Below are 14059 nucleotides of genomic sequence, written 5' to 3' on the forward strand. Positions count from 1 at the left end.
AGCTGAAGGACTTGAGTTCCTGTATGTTGCTATGATTACACCATGAGGCGTTAATCATAAAGCACACACCTCCACCCTTCCGTTTCCAAAAGAGGTGTTTATCTCGGTCGGCGCTATGCATGGAGAAGCCTGGTGGCTGAACCGATTCCAACAACATATCCCAAGAGAGCCATGTTTCCGTGAAACAGAGAATGTTACAATCTCTGATGTCTCTCTGGAAGACAACCCTCGAATTTCATCTACCTTGTTGTCAAGAGACTGGACATTGGTTAGTAGTGTACTCTGGAGCTGTGTGTGATGTGCACGTCTACGGAGCCTCGCCAGGTGACCGCTTCGTCTGCCCCTTCCGCAAAGTCAATGTTTTGGATTGCCTACTGGAATTAGCTCTATTGTCCTGGGTGGTGGACCGAACAGAGGATCCGTTTCGGGAAGTCGTATTCCTGGTCGTAATGTTAGTAAGTTGACGTTGCTCTTATATCCAATAGTTCTTCCCGGCTGTATGTAATAAGACTTACGATTTCCTGGGGTAACAATGTAAGAAATAATACATAAAAAAACAAAATACTGCATAGTTTCCTAAGAACTCGAAGCGAGGCAACTATCTCTGTCGGTGCCATGCGGTAAGTACTATTTACAACTGTGAAGTGTGTGTCAGCCTGTCAGTTGTTGTCTGTCCTCGTGCAGTTGTTATTGATATGTGCCTTCAAAATAAATGTCCCTTAAGCGGTGGTATTTAAACCATTACACAAAGGCGAGTATTCATTGGGCTTTTAATTTGAATAACAAATACGATTTAAAAATGTTACTATCGCAAATTCTTTATGTGATTCTCATCAACGGAGCTGTAGTGGAGCAGGTTGAGAGCTTCAAGTTCCTTGGAGTCCACATCACCAACAAACTATCATGGTCCAAACACACTAAGACAGTCGTGAAGAGGGCACGGCAAAACCTATTCCTCCTCAGGAGACTGAACAGATTCGGCATGGGTCCTTAGATCCTCAAGAGGTTCTACAGCTGCACCATCGAGAGCATCCTGACTGGTTGCATCACTGCCTGCTATGGCAACTGCTTTGCCTCAGACCTCAAGGCACTACAGAGGGTAGTGCGTACGGCCCAGTACATCACTGGGGCCAAGCTTCCTGCCATCCAGGAAGTGTATGCCAGTCTATGTCAGAATCCAGCAACCCTAGTTATAGTGTTCTCTCTGCTATAGCATGGCAAGCGCTACCAGAGTGCCAATTCTAGGTCCAAAAGCATGTTAACAGCTTTTACCTGCAAGCCATAACACTCCTGAACAGCTAATCAAATGGCTACCCAGACCTCTCTTTTATGCTGCAGCTACTCTCTGTTTATAATCTTTGCATGGTCACTTTAACACTACCTACTTGTACATGTTCATTTTATTTTTTATTTTCACTTTTTACTTATTTTTCTTAACTTCTTAATAAGGATCCAACCCTCAACACATTAGATCTGGTAAAAGATAACACAAAGAAAAAACATGATTTTTTTGTATTTTATATGTACCATTTCTTTGAAATGCAAGACAAAGTCCATAATGTATTATTCCAGCACCGGCGCAATTTAGCTTTTGGCGACTAGATGGCAACAGTGCATTTGCAATGTTTTTGACTGATCCAATGAACCATTGCATTTCTGTTCAAAAGACTGCCCAAATATGCATAATTTGTTTATTAATAACTTTTCATGTTAAAAATTGTGCCCTCTCCTCAATCAATAGCACGGTATTCTTTCACTGTAATAGCTAATGTAAATTGGACAGTGCAGTGAGATTAACAAGAATTTAAGCTTTCTGCCAATATCAGATATGTCTATGTCCTGGGAAATCTGTTTACTTACAACCTTATGCTAATCGCATTAGCCTATGTTAGCTCAACAATTTTGTGGACGGGACACCGATCCTGAAAAAGTTTTAACGCCAATTAGACATTACGATAAAATATTTTTGTATGATCATGACCAAGTTACAAAATATAGTGCTGGGTGAAACAGACAATGTTTTTCACAGTGGAACATATGCTACTCTGTGATAATGGTAGAATAATATGATCATGTGGGTGTACATATCTATGCCTGAAATGTTATCCCAGGGCTACAGACAGTACAGACAGTACATTGGCACAAAGCATAAGGAGTTGTTTAATTAAAATTTGATCTGTTCTTTTCATTGCACTGTATAAACAGAGACAGAGTGCTTCTGTTGTCTGGCCCTCCATCCTTCATCACCTATCCACACCCAAACAATAAATCTCTATGGCCACACCCTACTACAAGTCAACCTGTGGAAGGGACACCGATCCCAGGACAAAAATTGATAATACATATAGGCCTAGGGTTTCAAGCTTTTAATTCCCGTTTGTGGACAACTTAATAATGAATGAGTTGGATTCACATCTCCATCTCAACCAAAATAATAAGACTAAGCCATTTGGATCAGCTCTCCTTCAAATGTTGATATTTGGTTGCACTGACCAAACATAGTTCAGTATCACTTTTTGCATTACAGTAAATAGCCTAATAACTTGTCGATAATAAGTATGTTGGATTTACTTCTCCATCTCAACCATTAATCTATAGGACTGAGCCGGTGGCACAAATGAAACTAGCTCAGTGTGACGACCCTCCCACTCTGTCTGCCGAATTCTTTCTCTTTCCTCTTGATTTCCATAATTGGATGTCGGTGGGCGGAGCTTGTAGGGTCGTCAGCGAAATTGGACACACCATGGACACACCATTGTTAGTTGTTTATAGTTTACTTTAGTTAATAAATGTTTTTGTTATTCCTTGTTCTCTGCGTTGGCACCCTTCTTGTTACTGGCGATGAGCTGGTTTGTGACATAAGCAGTAGCTACATTTCCTTCAAATTTTGCTATTTTGTGTAGACGTCCAAGCACAATTCAATATTATTTTTTTAATACAATAGCCTAAAGTGAAGGCTCTTACAAACCTTTGTAACAGTTCAACCTTAAAATGAGTAAAAGATCCATAGCAGTTGTTTTCGCGCTGCCAGAGGTGGAACTGCGTTTGCTCTGTCAAAGCCAAAGCAGCTCGTGGCATTATACCTAAAGCAGACATTGAATTTGGCTACAGGGAGTCCCAGTAATAGAAATCCCATGCAGCCTTGTTTACAAGTTCAACAGCTGGAATATGAGCAGGGCCAGCTCCAGGCATAAGCGACGTAAGCCATCATTTGGGGCCCCCTGACCAACTGTGAAAATTTGTGTTTTCCTGTTCACCTCATGGCTAAATGTGTATAACTGCAGAAAATGTTTCTCTCCACTGTCAAGAAGGGGGCCACTAAACGTTTTGCCTGCTTGATGGGGGGCCCCCCAACCAAATCACGCTTAGAGCCAACTCTGAATGTGAGATGTAATCTACACCTCGATTAGGATGATAAAAATCTTCATTTTGTTGAATGATTTTTCAATTTGAGCCTAATTCTTTCTATATAGCCTATTTTTTGGACTTTGCTTTAAATGGGAAATCTGTCGCCGTCAATTGAGCTATTCACTTACTGAAAACTGCACAAAAACCATAATGCATTTGGCTATATTGATGTTCTGAATAAGAAACTATAAATTGCTCATTTTACAATATTACAACATATTTGGTAGGAAGAATAACATCAAATATGGCTTGGATTAGATTTTTTTCATAATTATTATCATGACATTGCACACCCAACATTATATGTCATGTTAAACTAAGTAAAATTGTAGGAACTTAGCTTTAAAACAGAAATGTCAGGGCCAAATTTCTGGTCCTAGTCCACCCCTGCTTGCACAATGTACTTTTAATGAAATCTCAACTGCAATTCAGCTCATTTGATTGTACTATTCATTAGATGAAGAACAATGATAACACTATATCTGAAATCGTTTTCTCATTTGAACTTTGTTCTAAATGGTTGAAAAGGCAGTTATAATTCATTTAGGTGACAACCAAGTTCCATTGGAATTCCATTGGAATTTGGTTGTGTTTTTGGATGGTTGAAAGCATAGTGATAACACATTGGGAATTCAACAAACTTTTGGATGTCTTTTTGAATGGGTGTATGTAGGTTAAACTCTCATTGATCAACATCTCAACCAAAAATCCCCCAATTGTCCATGTTGAAATGACGTGGTGTGCCCAGTATGACGTCACTGCAACATACATGTTAATAATATGTTAGCTATGGTGACAATTTACCTACAAAGGTTAAATATGACATTTTTATTACATATTCCACCAATGCCACTATAATCCACTTTACCACAAATTATTAACATGTGGAAATAAATGATGCAATGCTCTTTGGCTTTAACCAAATACAAAGAAACCTTTTCACATACTAAATGTGAGACTCAAATGGTAACCTCTGGAGCATAATAAAGAAAAATCTGCAGGAAATGCTCTGGTGATATGGCAATATACAAACAAGCGACAGCTTGTTCTTGCACTCTGCAGATGCCAAGTTCCCTGCCAAGGTGTTTAGGTGAAAAGAACAGTACTATAATCCCATCTGAGGTGAGTTTTCCTGGGGTACGATGCCCGGAGTAATGACTCATCCCATAGGGGCTATAAAGTGGTACTTTTATCTACAGACAATAGATTGAACATGCATAAAGTTGAGTGAAACTTAAAACAATGGTACCTGAGCCTGTGCATAAAATCCGAAAAACTACCAAGGAACAATGGACTGTTGCGTTCAATGAAAAGGACAGGAGATGTTCTTGCGAGATATCAGTGTGTGAGACAAAGACAGGTCTGTTCGGGGAGAATGTTGTCTGGGTGTCAAGCGAAAGATCATCTTGTACCGTGAAGTTTCTTTGCAACTTGTTGTCTTAGTAACATAACAGGTTCAGGAAAATAGCCATTCAGTGTGACATGGCAAAGCTCACCTGTCAAAGTTAAACTGTGTGTGTTGACTGACTGACTGACCTACCTGGGGATAACAGAAGCAGGTTTGTCTATGCTTTCAACCAGACGCTATTATGGAGGAGGAAATCCATCTGTTTATGGTTGTGTGCAATTTTATATGTTTGTGCAGGCAGACACCATCTATAGAGTGAGATGGGGGAGGGTGGAGTTGCACGACAATGGTATATTTTCAAAATTCACACCAAGTACATATCTATCTATCCTCTTCCATCTCCTTCTGCATGCTAGCATCTGCCCGCAGGGTGTCAAAGTGGGTGGAGGAGCCCTGCCCTGCCCTGCCCTACATGAGGTAATACCTCCCTGTATTCCTCCCTTCTCTACTCCTTCCTTCTGCATCCCCCACCGGTGTCCTCCTCCCAACCTCCCTCCCACCTTAAGCCCTGTGCAGCATATAAAGGGAACAGTGGCTGGGCCGTGCACCACATTCTCTCTCCTCTTCATCCCAGGCAAGCAGACTCCTTCTCAGCAGCCATGTCCTTCTCCAGATCTAGCATGTCCTACAGCAGCAGCGGTGGTGGAGGTGGTGGTGGCACCATGTCCATGAGGTCTGGAGGTGGAGGTGGAATGGGTATGGGCTCCTCACGCTTCTCCTCGATGGGTGGTGGTGGTGGTGGAGGAGGCCGCGTCACTGCCATGAGGGCCGGCAGTGTGTATGGAGGTGCAGGAGGCTCTGGGGTGCGCATCTCTAGCTCCTCGTTTGGTTCCGGCGGAGGAGGTGGTGGTGGCGGTTATGGTTTCGGAATGGGAGGGGGTGGCGGCGGAGGTGGCGGTTATGGTTTCGGCATGGGAGGGGGTGGTGGTGGTGGTGGAGCCGACCTCCATGTGTCGGCCAACGAGAAGGCCACAATGCAGAACCTGAACGACCGCCTGTCCAACTACTTGGAGAAGGTGCGCTCTCTGGAGGCGGCCAACGCTGAGCTGGAGCTGAAGATCCGTCAGTTCATGGAGAGCAAGACGTCCCCCAGCGCTCGCGACTACTCTCGCTTCCACGCTACTATTGCCGACCTGCAGGACAAGGTACGTGACATGTCTCCTTGATAGCAAAAGCACTAAATAATAATCTCAGCATGTCAAAACATGATAATGTCTGCAGAGTGACAATGTCATGCTTTGTTAGAGAGTACAGATACATGTTACACATGTCATCAGCTTGTTTTCCAAGTTACTAAGCGTGACATGAATATGATTTGCTAAATGCTAAATGATACACATTTGTTATAATTGATTCAACCAAGATATTGCACCAAAGATAGATGCAAAGACAGTATGCATATTTGCAGCTGAAACATTGAAAATATAGCAGACCATTGAAACCAATCCTTCCTGTCTGTTAAGAGCCCCTAGGCGATTGCAAACGGTGCAATTTGTTTCTTCGTGTCACGCTTTACAATGTTCACAAAGACAAAAGGTTCCCTGTAATGCTTCTATGGGCTATCATTTACAGTGCAGCTGAAACTCAGAACTCAATGATTACAGTGTGGTATCATAGTTTGTGTGTACTGCATTAGGGTGAAATTCCATGCATGCCCCATCCTGAAATGTTTTGCCATCCTCCAACTCTCAGATCCAGGCTGCCACTTGCTTGAATGGGAGCATCTATCTGAACATTGACAATGCAAAGCTCGCTGCAGACGACTTCAGAACCAAGTAAGTATTTCAAACACCATCCACAGATACAGTACACTGCTGGTGCATTCCATATACCAAATGGAATAACCCCAAATCTGTAAAAATCCTCATACTGCTTTTTACAGAATTTTGTGTTGAATCTATAAAAAAGGAAGCTAAATGACATTACCCTTCACCTCCACAATAACTACACCCTCCCAACAGACATATCAGAAGCCTTGTGTTACTTTCTGTTATTTTCCCAAAACTAAATGGAATACTAGAATCTATAACCCCCCTGCTATTCCCACAGAGAAACACATTCAGGCAGTTCTTTGACCTAAGCTCTCTCTATATCTAAGGTATGAGAACGAGCTGGCCATGCGTCAGTCAGTGGAGGCGGACATCGCCGGGATGAAGAGGATGCTGGACGAGATGACCATGGCCAGATCTGACCTGGAGATGCAGATCGAGGGGCTGAAGGAGGAGCTCATCTATCTCAAGAAGAACCATGAGGAGGTGGGTGTGGGCTGATGAAACATATCCATACAGTCCCTTAATGTATTCTATTGACGATGTCAACCTGCTATGGGTCTCCACTAGACCACCACTGCTGGCTTTCAAGCACGTCTGTATCAAGCAATGGTGTTCAAATGTATAATGAAGACAGAGGGCAGCTCAAGTTGTTACCATCAGCAGAGGTTAGTCACTCACCCCTATGTGTTTCTCCACAGGAGCTGCTGGCCATGAGGACACAGATGACTGGACAGATCAACGTGGAGGTGGACGCAGCACCACAGGAGGACCTGTCCAGAGTCATGGCTGAGATCCGTGAGCAGTACGAGTCCGTTAGTGCCAAGAACCAGCGCGACCTGGAGTCCTGGTTCCAGACCAAGGTAGAACCTCTAGAACCACTAAACTATGTTCATGGTGTAGATGTTCCTTCACTTTTAGTTGGTAATGTTGTCACATTCTATCATGAGCTGAAATGTTGGCTTGTTCCTGTGATGATTGACCATTGATTTACAGACAGAGACGTTGAACAAGGAGGTGGCATCCAGCACAGAGGTTCTCCAGACCTCCAAGTCAGAGATCTCAGAGATCCGTCGCACACTGCAGGGCTTGGAAATCGAACTGCAGTCCCAGCTCAGCATGGTGAGACGTAATTACAAACATCTGACCAAGGACCACAGTTTAGGGGTCTCTAACACAAGTTGTTATAGCCAGGCACCACTCCATTACTATAGCTAACCTCTACCTGCCTACACATTCAATTACTAGAGCTAACTTTTTCAGTATGACTTTAAACATTTCAAAACCCCAACCAACTCCCACAGTTTTTGACCCATCATCTCTATCCTTCCCGGCCAATAGAAAGGCTCCCTGGAGAACACGCTGGCGGAGACGGAGGGCCGTTACTCCATGCAGCTGGGACGCCTCCAGAACCAAGTGACCAGTCTGGAGGAACAGCTAGTGTCTCTCCGCAGCGACATGGAACGCCAGGGCCAGGAGTACAAGATGCTGCTGGACATCAAGACACGCCTGGAGATGGAGATCGCTGAGTACAGGAGGCTGCTGGACGGAGAGGCTAGCGGGTAAGGCAGGATGGGAAGAGGGGTGACAAGGGTCCTTGAAACAAGTGAAAATGAATGAATGTTTCCTTCAACATTTGACTTGATAAACAATGTTCTTTTGAAGTTGACCTTAATATGAACCATTGTTACTTTTGACATGAATCTACCGGTGTTTGACCTTTAATAGATACTTATTATGATCATAGATGCTAACTATGCTAACCATGGGTTTCCCTTCCTCACAGCCTCGGCCTCAGCTCCTCAAAATCTGTCCACAGCTCCTCCAGCTCCGGCCCCAGGTCCTCCACCAAAGGCAAGGTGGTGATCGTCACAGAGGAAATGGTGGACGGCAAGGTCGTTTCCTCAAGTGGAACCAAACACACCACATAAGGTCCCACACATGCAGCGAGCACTGCAGCAAACAACGGGTTAACCCCATAGAAATATAATTACTTGAATGGGTATATGAAATGAGAGGCCAGCACATAGAATATTGCTGTTCCCCAGTGCTTAATTCATGCATCCTAAAATACAATGTTTCAACTTATAAAAAGTTTTTGTCAAATAAATAACATTGTTATTTGTTGAGGCCAGCTCCGGTTAACTCTAGTTTAAGATGTGCATACCATCCTCCTATTCTTTCTAGAATGGCTAATGCCCCTCAGACACCCATCATGGATCATTAACTTGAATGGGGATTTATTTTCTGGTAATTCTATTTCTATGGTTAAAACCTCCAACAGAACCCATTGTGAATCTAATAAAGATGCTCTGATTTGCTGACACCATCATTCTGTCTTCTGTGTCTTTCAACTTGATTTATCTGATCTGGCGTGCTCCCAAACATCTGACTTTTATTTTGGCTGTTATCTTTTGCACATGAGGCCAAATCTATGGTCTTGAGAAAGTATATGTGTCATTATGATCTAGAATAGTGTCTTGAATAGTGTAATTTATGACATTCACTTGTACTGAGTTTAACACTAGGCAAAACAAATGGAAATATTGATAGTAGGAAAATGTCAGCAAAATTCTATACATGTGTTTCTACCTCTTTTCAGAGTTTATATTGTATGGAGGGTGTTTGTGGAGTCAACTGTAGAGCTGTACACCATGTTTTAGTGGAAATATTTAGATTTGAAAACAATACATTTTAAATTAGCTATCTGCTATGACATCCGTACTCACATATTCATATAGTCAGTCTATGACAAAGCGTTAATATCTCTGAAACAAGTGAAACCACACAGTCCATTCTCATTCAACCACGTAATCTTTATTGATGGTTCTGTTGACAAATTATTACTTGATCTCTTCCACATCCACATCGAGGTTCTATGTGTTCTCCATCATAACCACCATGTAGGTCTATGGAGGTAGCTGAGTTGCATGAGCCTCCTATTTTATATACTGAAGTCAATATAGCCAGACAAGGACGGAAAATAGCTGTCCTCCGGCTACACCAGTGTGCTACCCTGGAGTGTCCTGTTGAGACTACTTTAGGCCTTCTTTGCGAAAGTGTGTTTTAGGTCATCAGGTATTTGGTGATGTGAGTATATTTAGTATAGTTTTACATAAAAAGCATATCTTTAGAATTTTGAATTATGTATTATTGTTCTGAAAATCACTGAGTAGGGTGGGTCCTCCTATTCCTCCTCTGAGGAGCCTCCACTGTTACACAACATCAGTAGGTATTGGAGTTAGAGGATGGTCATTTCGCGTTGACAGATACGACTGTGGGAGACTTAGGAGATTTGGAAAACTCATACAAAGACTTGGAAAGTAGAGTGCTCTACTCACAGTGGTGGACAGCCATAAATCAAGATGCAGACCACATATACACTACATGGCCAAAAGTATTTGGACACTTGCTCGTCAAACACCTCATTCCAAAATCATGGGCATTAATATGGAGTTGGTCCACCCTTTGCTACTATAACAGCCTACACTCTTCTGGGAAGGCTTTCCACTAGATGTTGGAACATTGCTGCATTTACTTGGTTCCATTCTGCCACAAGAGCATTAGTGAGGTCGGGCATGGATATTTGGTGATTAGGCCTGTGATTCATCACTCCAGAGAACACGTTTCCACTGCTCCAGAGTCCAATGGCGGCGAGCTTTACACCATTATTTTAGAAGCTTGGCAATGCTCATGGGGGTCTTAGGCTTTTGTGCGGCTGCTCAGCCATGGAAACATATTTCATAAAGCTCCCGGCTAACTGTGTATGTGCTGACCTTGCTTCCAGAGGCAGTTTGGAACTCGGTAATGGGTGTTGCAATCGAGGACAGACTATTTTTATGCGCTTCAGCACTCGGCGGTCCCGTTCTGTGAGGTTGTGTGGCCTACCACTTTGCAGCTGAGCCGTTGTTGCTCCTAGGCATTTCCACCTCATAATAACAGCACTTACAGTTGTCCGGGGCAGCACCAGCAGAAATTTGACAAACTGACTTGTTGGAAAGGTGGCATCCTATGGTGGTGCCATATTGAAAGTCACTGAGCTCTTCAGTAAGGCCAATCTACTGCCAATGTTTGTTTATGGAGATTGCATAGCTGTGTGCTTGATTTTATACACATGTCAGCAACGGGTGTGGCTGAAATAGCCAAATCCACTAACTTGAAGAGGTGTCCACATACTTTGGCCACGTAGTGTATGATAGATGATATAGTGATTCAGATGAATTTATTATATCTAATTTGATTGCATTGGCCTGGCACCTTGTTTGTGTGAACACGCCAATGCAAACTCACTGACTGACTGCACCCTTCTGATTTAGCATTTCTCAGAAAAGCCAATAATTTCACAAATGTAATAAGACACATGCGACAGCACTTGGGATTTGAATCCATTTAAACTAGATTGTGGTCTAGAAATGACTGCTTTAGCATGTCTTCTTTTAGACATATTTGTTCATACGAAGGGGGTCTGTCTGTTCCTCCTACATTGGGGACATTGTGTGTCTGCAAGAACCAATTACATAATGCCAATGGATAGGGGTTGAGTTCTGGGTGAATCTAGTGACTGTCAGTGGCTCTATGTGCTGTCGTGCAGCACAGCCACAAACAACCAGGAAATATGTTATGAATAATTAAAGGGTGAGGCTAAGGTGAGGATGTATATTTAAGTTTTTACAAACTTTAGACAAGTCTTAGGGCAACATTTATCTATTGTTTTTGGGCTGAGGCTGGAGCACTCAGGAATACTCAACTCCACTTGGAAAGTCATTCTGGCATGTCTTTGGCATTAATATATGTGTAATTAATATATGTGAAATAAAAAGTTTAACCTGGGCTTCGCTCCTTTCATATTTATTTTTGATCCTGACAAATTCCCCAGTTCCTTCCGGTGACAAGCATACCCATAACATGATGCTGCCATCACAAAGCTTGAAAATACAAAGGGTTTCACCCTGTGTTGTGTATTCAGGATCAAAATATATAATGGAGCAATGCCCAGGTAAAATATTAGAGGAAAATGGTAACCTCTGGAGCGTGACAAAAAGATACAGTGGGGAGAACAAGTATTTGATACACTGCCAATTTTGCAGGTTTTCCTACTTACAAAGCATGTAGAGGTCTGTAATTTTTATCATAGATACACTTCAACTGTGAGTGATGGATTTCTAAAACAAAAATCCAGAAAATCACATTGTATGATTTTTAAGTAATTAATTTGCATTTTATTGCATGACATAAGTATTTGATCACCTACCAACCAGTAAGAATTCCGTCTCTCACAGACCTGTTAGTTTTTCTTTAAGAAGCCCTCCTGTTCTCCACTCATTACCTGTATTAACTGCACCTGTTTGAACTCGTTACCTGTATAAAAGACACCTGTCCACACACTCAATCAAACAGACTCCAACCTCTCCACAATGGAGAAGACCAGAGAGCTGTGTAAGGACATCAGGGATAAAATTGTAGACCTGCACAAGGCTGGGATGGGCTACAGGACAATAGGTAAGCAGCTTGGTGAGAAGGAAACAACTGTTGGCGCAATTATTAGAAAATGGAAGAAGTTCAAGATGACGGTCAATCACCCTCGGTCTGGGGCTCCATGCAAGATCTTACATCGTGGGGCATCAATGATCATGAGGAAGGTGAGGGATCAGCCCAGAACTACACGGCAGGACCTGGTCAATGACCTGAAGAGAGCTGGGACCACAGTCTCAAAGAAAACCATTAGTAACACACTACGCCGTCATGGATTAAAATCCCCCTGCTCAAGCCAGCACATGTCCAAGACCGTCTGAAGTTTGCCAATGACCATCTGGATAATCCAGAGGAGGAATGGGAGAAGGTCATGTGGTCTGATGAGACAAAAATAAAGCTTTTTGGTCTAAACTCCACTTGCCGTGTTTGGAGGAAGAAGGAGGATCAGTACAACCCCAAGAACACCATCCCAACCATGAAGCATGGCGGTGGAAACATCATTCTTGGGGATGCTTTTCTGCAAAGGGGACAGGACGGACTGCACCGTATTGAGGGGAGGATGGATGGGGCCATGTATCGCGAGATCTTGGCCAACAACCTCCTTCCCTCAGTAAGAGCATTGAAGATGGGTCGTGGCTTGGTCTTCCAGCATGACAAAGACCCGAAACACACAGCCAGGACAACTAAGGAGTGGCTCCGTAAGAAGCATCTCAAGGTCCTGGAGTGGCCTAGCCAGTCTCCAGACCTGAACCCAATAGAACATCTTTAGAGGGAGCTGAAAGTCCGTATTGCCCAGCGACAGCCCCGAAACCTGAAGGATCTGGAGAAGGTCTGTATGGAGGAGTGGGCCAAAATCCCTGCTGCAGTGTGGGTAAACCTGGTCAAGAACTACAGGAAATGTATGATCTCTGTAATTGCAAACAAAGGTTTCTGTACCAAATATTAAGTTCTGTTTTTCTGATGTATCAAATACTTATGTCATGCAATAAAATGCAAATTAAAGTGCCTTGCGAAAGTATTCGGCCCCCTTGAACTTTGCGACCTTTTGCCACATTTCAGGCTTCAAACATGAAGATATAAAACTGTATTTTTTTGTGAAGAATCAACAACAAGTGGGACACAATCATGAAGTGGAATGACATTTATTGGATATTTCAAACTTTTTTAACAAATCAAAAACTGAAAAATTGGGTGTGCAAAATTATTCAGCCCCCTTAAGTTAATACTTTGTAGCGCCACCTTTTGCTGCGATTACAACTGTAAGTCGCTTGGGGTATGTCTCTATCAGTTTTGCACATCGAGACTGACATTTTTTCCCATTCCTCCTTGCAAAACAGCTCGAACTCAGTGAGGTTGGATGGAGAGCATTTGTGAACAGCAGTTTTCAGTTCTTTCCACAGATTCTCGATTGGATTCAGGTCTGGACTTTGACTTGGCCATTCTAACACCTGGATATGTTTATTTTTGAACCATTCCATTGTAGATTTTGCTTTATGTTTTGGATCATTGTCTTGTTGGAAGACAAATCTCCGTCCCAGTCTCAGGTCTTTTGCAGACTCCATCAGGTTTTCTTCCAGAATGGTCCTGTATTTGGCTCCATCCATCTCCCCATCAATTGTAACCATCTTCCCTGTCCCTGCTGAAGAAAAGCAGGCCCAAACCATGATGCTGCCACCACCATGTTTGACAGTGGGGATGGTGTGTTCAGGGTGATGAGCTGTGTTGCTTTTACGCCAAACATAACGTCTTGCATTGTTGCCAAAAAGTTCAATTTTGGTTTCATCTGACCAGAGCACCTTCTTCCACATGTTTGGTGTGTCTCCCAGGTGGCTTGTGGCAAACTTTAAACAACACTTTTTATGGATATCTTTAAGAAATGGCTTTCTTCTTGCCACGCTTCCATAAAGGCCAGATTTGTGCAATATACAACTGATTGTTGTCCTATGGACAGAGTCTCCCACCTCAGCTGTAGATCTCTGCAGTTCATCCAGAGTGATCATGG

The 14059-nt window shown here is 42.8% G+C and overlaps 1 protein-coding gene across 1 annotated transcript; it reads left to right on the plus strand.

Moving 5' to 3' along the window:
- The first annotated feature begins 1254 nt into the window (after positions 1-1254).
- Positions 1255-8917, plus strand: LOC118936333 (keratin, type I cytoskeletal 13-like). The gene is made up of 7 exons (XM_090195956.1): positions 1255-5961; positions 6509-6591; positions 6915-7071; positions 7287-7448; positions 7582-7707; positions 7927-8147; positions 8372-8917. Exons 1-7 carry the CDS (start codon positions 5416-5418, stop codon positions 8514-8516), a joined length of 1440 nt encoding a protein of 479 aa, XP_090052082.1. The 5' UTR covers positions 1255-5415; the 3' UTR covers positions 8517-8917.
- The last annotated feature ends 5142 nt before the right edge of the window (positions 8918-14059 follow it).

The sequence above is a fragment of the Oncorhynchus mykiss genome, chromosome 13 (assembly GCF_057628025.1).
Source record: "Oncorhynchus mykiss isolate SJ-2025 chromosome 13, ASM5762802v1, whole genome shotgun sequence".
NCBI lineage: Eukaryota > Metazoa > Chordata > Actinopteri > Salmoniformes > Salmonidae > Oncorhynchus > Oncorhynchus mykiss.